The sequence below is a fragment of the Thalassophryne amazonica genome, chromosome 9 (genome assembly GCF_902500255.1).
Source record: "Thalassophryne amazonica chromosome 9, fThaAma1.1, whole genome shotgun sequence".
NCBI classification, from domain to species: Eukaryota; Metazoa; Chordata; class Actinopteri; order Batrachoidiformes; family Batrachoididae; genus Thalassophryne; species Thalassophryne amazonica.
In genome coordinates, this window is record NC_047111.1 from 13,569,136 (window position 1) to 13,578,394 (window position 9,259).

A 9,259-nucleotide genomic window follows, 5' to 3' on the forward strand; every position below is an offset into this window, starting at 1 on the left:
AGGCATATCTGCAGTGCCAGTGTCGGTGTCTGTATCGATATCAGCCATGCTGCTTTGTTATTGTCGTCCAGCGACCGTCGTCGGCTCATGACGTCTGTATCTTCTTACGAGCAGATGTCCCTCGACCAATGAGATAAGAGTGATTCTGTATTGTCAACTCCTGTCTGTCAGCTCATTGGTGAAAAGCAGGAGAGAGGCTGGGATCAAATTTACCGTAAGTTTCCATATAAAGCACCAGTCAAGTCCATTGACATTTTACAGACTTTTTGATTCTCACAGAAATACGGGACAAACTGCGTCCCGTTTCAGGTCAATACGGAACGCACACTTTTATTTCCAAATAAGGGACGATTCCGTTTTTCAAGGGACGGTTGGCAACCCTACACAAACCTCATACAGAAAGGCGACAGGTAGGAATTGATCTTGTGACCTTGTTGCCATGAGGCCACAGTGCTAACCACTAAGCCACTGTGCTGCCTGATTCCGAACAACTAATTTACATTATTCTCAGTTAACTGTGGACCCTTTCACTCTATTTACAAGTGTACCTAAAAAACAGTGCCATGTTGCGTTTTGGAGTTACAAAAAAATTAAAGGATTAAGCCAAGGCTTCTGGAGAAATGTGGATGTCCACCAGTCGTGTTCCTCCTTCAGAAATGTCTAGAAAAGACTGATTATATTAACTGGACAATCTATTGTGCACAAACAAAAGAAACTTGGGAGGATACAACACTGAGAAAGGAGGCCTAAATTAACACCCAGGCATTGAAAAAAAAACCCAACAAACAAAAAACAGATGCAAATAAAAAGGCTCCCGGAGGAGCTGGGAGAGGTGTATGTGGATCAGGAGGTCTGGGTGGCTTTGCTTGAGCTGCTGCCCCCGCGACCCGACTCCGGATAAGCGGAAGAAAATGGATGGATGGATGGATAAAAAGGCTCTGCCTTCATCAACCTTTTTTATGTTGAACTACTTGAAAGTAAGTTTAGCTGACACAATGAAGTTAGTATTCTTATTTTACATGTTATCTTCTTAGGACTCGTAAATATGAGAATAATTTTTGTCTGACTATTTGGATTTGCAGCCCATAAATCACAGGGTCGAGAGCAGGAGGGATCACATGCAACAAGACGGAAGCTATCTTCTGTTGGTCTGATAAGTCGGGGAAACGGTGTAGGGCGACCACGATCATGCCCAACACCAGCATGAGGAGATACAGAGTCAGGTGAGATGCACAAGTCTGTAGTGCCCGGCTGTTAAGGAATTTGTTCTTCTGGCTCAAACACACAACAGCAATTTTCACATAGGTGAGTGTGATGCTACCCAGAGATGAACTCACTATGACCACGGTGTAGCCGAGGCCGTAGATTTGATTGATGAGGACACTTTCACATGACAGTTTGAATAAAGAAGCATTCTCACAGAACGGGTTAAAGATAACCTGCCTGCAGCGTGACAGACGGATGGAGAGGCCCAGCAGGATGGATACCATAACAACAGGCACAATCCAGGCCAACACAGACAGTTTCACCACCATCCTGTTGGTCATGATGTTGGAGTATCTCAGGGGCTTACAAATGGCCACAAATCGATCAAAGGCCATGATCATGAGCACAGTGTGAGCAGCACTTGCATGAAAATGAGCAAAAAAGGCCTGAATGACACACTTTACGTAGTGAATATAACGATCCGTGATGGGAACAAAAACCTGACTCAGTAAAGGTGGAATGATGGCTGTTGCTTCAAAGACATCGTTAACAATCATATTACAGAAGAGCAGATACATGGGCTGATGGAGGCTCTTCTCCAAGGAGATCAGGATGAACAGGCTGATGTTGGACACCATGATGAAGATGTAGGTGAGGAGGAGGAAGGTGAAGACAGGAATGGAAGCCTCTGGACTGACCTTTAACCCTTCAAGATTCAGCATGTCTGCACTGAAAGTCTTGTTCTTCATGAAGACGCTCTAAAAAGAAACAAACACACCGTTTACTTTATGACGTTACTTTGTGATGACATCAGTGTCATTTTTTAGACTTAATGACATAAATGTGACCTTTTCTGTATCATTTGAATTAAACATTTGAGTGTAGAAACTATTTTCATTCATTTCTGGCTTTTCGGTTTAATCATGAAATTGTTTTTGGTTCTTATTCTTTTGCAATGTGGATGTTTGTGGAACTTTATGTAATAAAAGAAATCATAAAGTGGAAGGTTTACACAACTTGAAAAATTAAAAACTCCACCAACTTATCAATGGATAATCAATATTACCTTCAGTCACAGCTGACAGCCACAAAGCTGACTTTAGCCACGTCAGTGATGTCATAAAGGTGGAAACAGTGAAATTTAAACTTCTCTCAAATACAGAAACAAACACCAACAACAGATAAAGATCTGATGAACGTGACGAGTTTTACTAAGTCCAACAATGTCTTCATCTTATTCGCACTCAGAGGTCCACAAACAAGAAAAAAACTTTTTTCTTGTGTCTGAACCAGGAAGCTAAACAGAAAAACAGTATTTTTCCTATTGTTTAGTTTTTCAACTTTTAAAATCATTTATGTCACTTTCCTTTCTTTTTAAATGCAAAAATGGTCACTTCTTCAAAATTCAAATTGATAGATTTTTCATTTTTGGCAGAAGCTTCCACGTCGAGAAAGTTCTCAAAAAAGAAGCTGTTTTTTTCTTTTATCGTTGCAAGTCAAAATGTTGAGGTTTTGATCATATGGAATGCATTTAGCTGACACATTGCTCTGTTGTTGATTTAATCAGAGATACAGTTAAATAATTCTAAAAGAACATAATCAAGATAATGATCAGTGCCTGTCTGCCAGGCGAGCAGATCACTGCTGCTGTGATGCTTTGGACCTGGATGAGCAGCTTTAAATGAGCAGTTTGTCCTCGCTTCATGGACTAACATCATCCAATCCTCCCGAGAGCTTCACAAAGAAATGATGTCACTCCACTCTCGTGCACCTTCACGCAACTCTGAACGTGTTCAGCAAAGTAAGATGCCACTACATACAGTAACACCCCTATTCCACAGGACATCGTTCTATTAGGTTCCCCCACAATCCAGACACAGTAAGCCCCTCAATGTATGCCGGCATGCCTCCTATCAGGCTGGCTTGTGCCTGACACTGACTCTCCTGACTAGTCCCAGGATGTTGATGCAAGAGCTGAGTTCTGTCTTTGCCTGATCTGTGCCTGATTTGCTTCTCTTTACAAAGAAGTCATCTTGTCCCCCTGTCTTTTCATTCTCAACTGACCCTGTGGAAAAAAATAAGACAGTCTTGTTACTCCTAGCATCACTTACAATTACACAATATTATTTAATCCCCACTTCCAGCTTGAAAAATGTCAGGACAAATAAATTAATATCTAACTTTTCAGCTTCTTGACAGTAATGGGTGCATGATATTACCAAATTATCGCATCTCAATATTGAAACCAAATATTATATCACAATATGACCGATTTCACAAAATGTGCAGCAACAGTGAAAATTAAGCATTCATAAGGGCCCCTTCACACATAAGATTGAAGACGACTAGCACACGAAGGAGAAATTGCATGCCATTTGTGAAAAATGGAAGCTGCCTCCAACTCCTCATCACCTGTTGCTACAACTATTCACGCACACCAGCGGCTGAAAGACAGAGTGTGCCCTGGGAGAGCGCATTCGATCCCTCTCAGGGCAGGTGTCGGCCAAATTCCAGGTGACACACTCGAACATCCAACTCTGCTCGCTTGACACTTAGAAAATGTGGTGCCGTTCACACTGTTAGCATGAAAACAGTGAGCAGGCGATCACTTTCTAGCTGGATGTGAAATTTGTGTAAGTGCCCCCACGAGTGTAGTGTTGCAAAAAGCAACACATGTGGCATGCATGTGTGTCGCGGCCCCTCTCCCGCTCCCCCCAACACGTGGTGTGCCAGGGTGGGAGAGCACACTTGTATAACATGCTGATATGTATGTACATATGTACAGACATGATCACATGGGGGACGGACAGCCTTGTCTGTGTGCACACAGCACGGCGAGCCGCCTCCCAGGTGATGACCAGATGAATGACAGCTATAAATGACGCCTCAGTGCACACGACGTGTCACATTAAAAACCAGAGACCACAGCCAGGACAGGTATATTAATACATACTACACTACCTACATACACAATTAAATAACAAATAAGTAAAAAATAATGATCACATAATACAGAAACAGAGCGTGACACATTGGTGTGTGTGTGTTGGATGGACAGGGGGCGTGGCTGCTGACAGCAGCAGCTGTTGAGATCTCTGGTTCTGGGTGTCAAGGCTGCGGAACACGTGACATGTTTTGACAGATGTGGCCTTACAATTGTCCACTGTGATGCGCGTGTGTCTGCTTGCTGTCCTCACATGTACATACATAATAACATATCGTTGTTGTGACCGGCTGCAGTGAGTAAGTGCACAGCGCACACATTGACAGGCTGTCCCTGGTGAAACGGACCATCAGATCATAATATGCAGCAGGTGATCTAAATGTCACGTCACCCACGTGAGCTCTGTTCCACATGATGCAGTGTCTCTCCTGCATCGCGCCGTCCACAGGACACGCCGGGCCAGCAGATGTGGAGACGCACAGTCATGTACATCTATGACAGCAAGCGCAGCAAGCGCAGGTGCATTCTGTGGCAGCAGCATCTTGTTTTCAGGGTTTTCAGTTGATTTATTTATTTCAGACATATACATGTAAAAGCATAAGCAGACCAGAGATGGGAAAAAAAATTCCAGGTAATAAAAAAATGCAAGCTGCTGTAAATAAATAAAGAAATTAACAGAAAATAGTGGCATGCCACTGGAAATGCTGTGAGGATTTGCCTATCTATCTATCTGAAAAGAAACCGACCATTTTAGTTTTTTAAAAAAACTATATGGATTTGATTCATATGTTTTTACGTTAGCCAAGCTTGAACCTTCGTGCGCATGCGTGAGTTTTTCCACGCCTGTCGGTGGCGTCATTCACCTGTGAGCACGCCTTGTGGGAGGAGTGGCCCAGCCCCCTCGTCAGATTTTCATTGTCTGAGAAGTTGCTGAGAGACTGGTGCTGTGCTTCATCAAACTTTTTTCGAAAACTGTGAGGCACATCCGAATGGACACCATTCGACAAATTAAGATGGTTTTCTGTGAAAATTTTAACGGCTGATGAGAGATTTTGGATTGTTTCTATCGCTGTAAGGATTTCCCACGGAGCGGGACATCGCGCAGCGCTCCGAGGAGACGTCGTCATCCTGTTTCAAGCTGAAAACCTCCAAATTTAAGCCTCTGTTGACCCAGGATGTCGTGAGAGAACAGAGAAGTTTCAGAAGAGGTCGGAATCAGCAGTTTATCCGGACATTCCACTGTTAAAGGAGATTTTTTTAATGAAAGATGTGCGGACGGATTGGCGCGTCGGCTCACAGCCGGCACAGCACGCCCGCCACAGGAAAAACACCTCCGTGTTGATAACCATTTGTAAAATCCACGTGGCTTTTGGTGGCTTTCAGTTGAGTGAGTATCTGAGAAATTGTTTAATAGCAGGGCATGTTCCAACTTGTCCTTAAGGCTTCCAACGGAGGTGTCTTTCCTGTGGCAGGCGCGCCAATCCTTCCGCACGTCTTTCATTAAAAAAATCTCCTTTAACAGTGGAATGTCCGGATAAACTGCTGATTCCGACCTCTTCTGAAACTTCTCTGTTCTCTCACGACGTCCTGGGTCAGCCAAGTTCAAGCTTGGCTGATGTAATCACATGTGATTCAAATCCATATGGTTTTTTAAAAAAATAATAAGGTCGGATACTTTTCTAATAGACCTCGTATCTATCTGCAGGGGTGGTGGCCAAGTGGTTAATGTGCTTGATTTCAGTTCAGAAGGCTCCGGGTTCAAATCCCACCCCTGCCACATTTCTCCATGTAATGTGGAGTTGCATCAGGAAGGGCATACCCTCTATCCTCTGCATTTTCAATAAAACCTGTGCCAATTCAACATGCAGATCCACCTTGGATTTGCTGTGGCCCGAGTGCAAACAAGGGAGCAGCCGAAGGGACTTACGTTCTATCTATCTATCTATCTATCTATCTATCTATCTATCTATCTATCTATCTATCTATCTATCTATCTATCTATCTATCTATCTATCTATCTATCTATCTATCTATCTATCTATCTATCTATCTATCTATCTATCTATCTATCTATCTATCTATCTATCTATCTATCTATCTATCTATCTATCTATCTATCTATCTATCTATCTATCTATCTATCTATCTATCTATCTATCTATCTATCTATCTATCTATCTATCTGTTATTAATAATTGGTATAATGCAAAATAAATCTGTTTATTTTTGCATGTTAACAATTAAAGTGTAAATATATGGAACAGATAAGTTGGTAATTGCCTGTTTTGAAGATAAAATCTGCACAAAAACAGTCACCTTATGCAGTGGTGGGCACTGTTCCAATAACCGATAATTATCGAAGATAATGTTTTCATTATCTGATTATCGTTTCAGATAACTTAGAAAACCATTATCGGACTAATTATCTTCTGATAAATTTTTGTCCGATAATTTTTAGACCGTTAATGTGGCTAACAAAGCTGAACAGCTACAAACACTTATAAAATTTAAAATCAGTTGAACACCTACCTATTAAATGTTTTGTAACAGATGTGTAGTTCTGCCCTCTGTTAATGTCATGTCTGAAGTTTTATAAAATGAAAATATCAGATATATGTTTTAGTTTTAAAGTAATGCGCTAATTTTTAAGGTTTTAGTGTGGACATGCTCTGTCCAGGTGCATTATGGGTAGGATAGGGTAATCTCAGTACATTCACGACATGAGAAATGCATTTGAAATACTCTGATCAGGCTCCACGGACAACAGCATTAAACTCTAGTGCCTAAAACTCTCGTGAATATATTCTCTGGGTTTCTAGACGTTATTGTGTTTGCGTTTATTAAATTCCACACATCTTAAACGTAGCAACACAGATTATGTGGAATTTTGTTTTGGCAAGTTATCAAGGTCTCTACTGCCATCTACTGGCCAGTAGTGTTCAGGGCAGTATTCGCCCTGAAGCTGGGCTGATATTTTCAATCACTGTGCTCGGTTCCAGCATAAACTGTACGACAGCACTCGATTTATGTTCTCACAGAGGTACGTTCAACAACCACACGTCGGACTCGTGTTTCCAGAAACAGAAGCTTTTTTTTCCAAACTTAATTTACAAAAAACTCTCAATGAGAGACATCAAAGTTTAAAAAAACAAAACAAACAAAAAACATTACAAGACAGGCCTGCAGTGTTTGAACATGCACAGCGCACTTGTAGCGCTTCAGTAACAGGATACCCGCATGACGGCCGACCACAACAACAAACAGGTTTGATTTTCATCTGACCATACGATCGGCGATCAGGAGGTGGTCGTGAGATGTTAACCACAGCTCGTTACTCCATGTATACTAAACGATGCAGGACACGTGATTAACCTGAAACTCGGTGTGATCCAAAAAATTCTCACACAAATGAAAAATCAGCTGAAAAAGGGCCAAAACTTGCACTGGCACCAGTAGATCATAACAGTGTTTTTGACACCAGTTATATCAGACGGTTATCTAATTACAACTTGGCTTTTTTTTTTTTTTTTTGAAAAAGCCTTTTTTTTTAACTTATAAAAATTGGCATATTTTACAAAAACACATTTATCTGTAAACACCAACACACGATACACTTCACATTAACATGTTGGTTTACATAGAATTAATGAGTCAACAAGTGTTAGTGGAGGCACATTTTACCCAGAATGCCATTGGTCTGTGTTTGTTACAAAACTTCAGAATTAGTGCATTATTCAACATTAAAAGATATATATCTGTCAGGTTTTGGGTTTGTGCTCTGTTTTATTGTATTTATTGTTTTATTTATTTTGTCTTATTTTTGGGGGGGGGGGGTTGTCGGCTCTTTGCCTGTTGCTTTCTGCTTGAGTTCTCTCTGTCTTTCTGCTTGAGTTCTCTCTGTCTTTCTTTTGGTGGTGGGCCTTTCCCTTTGTCTGACCACACCCCTGTTCTAGTCGCCTCCCCTCACACGTGTCCTTGATTTGCTGCTCATCACTTGGGTGGATTTAAGACTCTCTCTTTGCTCTGGTCCTTCGCCAGATCGATGTGCCTAGAGCCTTCTTTCCAGCCTTTTCTTGTACCATTGCCTTGCTTCGTGTTGCCTCCATTGTGTTTTTGACCACCTGCTAGTTTTCCTCGACCACGTCTCTCGCCTAATGCTTGTTGTACTTCTGCTCCTGTCTGACTGCCTTACCGTGTACCGACCCCTGCTACTCAACCCAGTAAAAGAGTTAAGCCTACAGTTCGGTGAGTTTGTGTTCTGCATTTGTGTCCAGCCAGTTGTCAACACCGAGCCTGATAATAACTGCACAAATGACAGAACTGACATTAATGGAGTTATTCTATCAGTATTCATTTTATTTATACACCGAACCATAACTCAGCACTGCTTTTTTTCCCAAGACCTCCGCCTCACGGCAGTGTTGTGGTTGAGTAGAGAGTTGAGCTTTGTGGCTCCTCTCAGCTTGCTTCTGTGGTGGAAGCCATGTAGTAAACTGGAGCTTCCAACAGGGGGCAGGATGCTCAAAGACAGAAGTGCTGACTCATTGTTTGGGTCTGTCGTTGCCTTTGATGTTAAAACTCAATATCAGCTTGTTAGTAGTTGCAAGTATACCAGAGACAATACTGGAATTTATCGGTTATCTTACATTTTTGGGTGTTTTATCGTTTTAACTTTATCAGAGATAACTTTTCATGTTATGTGATTATATTATCGAAGTCGATGTCGTGAATTTTTTGGTTATCTGTGCCCACCACTGACCTTATGTTTAAATATCCTCAAAATGTAGCTTAAACAGATACATCACCTCTTTTATTTTTTATTTATTTTATTTTTTGGTGCTATTACAGTTTGTGTTTAAACTACAGTTGTTTATAAATTCTACAATGGCATATGAATTTTTTAATATATTTCTACTGTTAAATTCACAGTTCAGTTTCATTCCACATTTTACAATTTTTGCTCATTTAAATACTACTCTATTGTTTTCTTTTTACAGGTTTTACGTCTGCATTTCACAGGATTTCCCTGTTAATTTCACAGACTTTTTTACAGTCTTGTTTCACTGGTTGGATCTGATTTTTACTTATTCTTGTCATTTTATTCATCTC

The 9,259-nt window shown here is 41.1% G+C and overlaps 1 protein-coding gene across 1 annotated transcript; it reads right to left on the reverse strand.

Annotated features, from left to right (window-relative positions):
* Positions 1 to 1,022: 1,022 nt before the first annotated feature.
* On the reverse strand, positions 1,023 to 1,955 carry LOC117517483 (olfactory receptor 56A5-like). Its single transcript, XM_034178515.1, has one exon. The coding sequence runs from the start codon at positions 1,953 to 1,955 to the stop codon at positions 1,023 to 1,025; it is 933 nt and encodes a 310-aa protein (XP_034034406.1).
* Between the last annotated feature and the right edge of the window lie 7,304 nt (positions 1,956 to 9,259).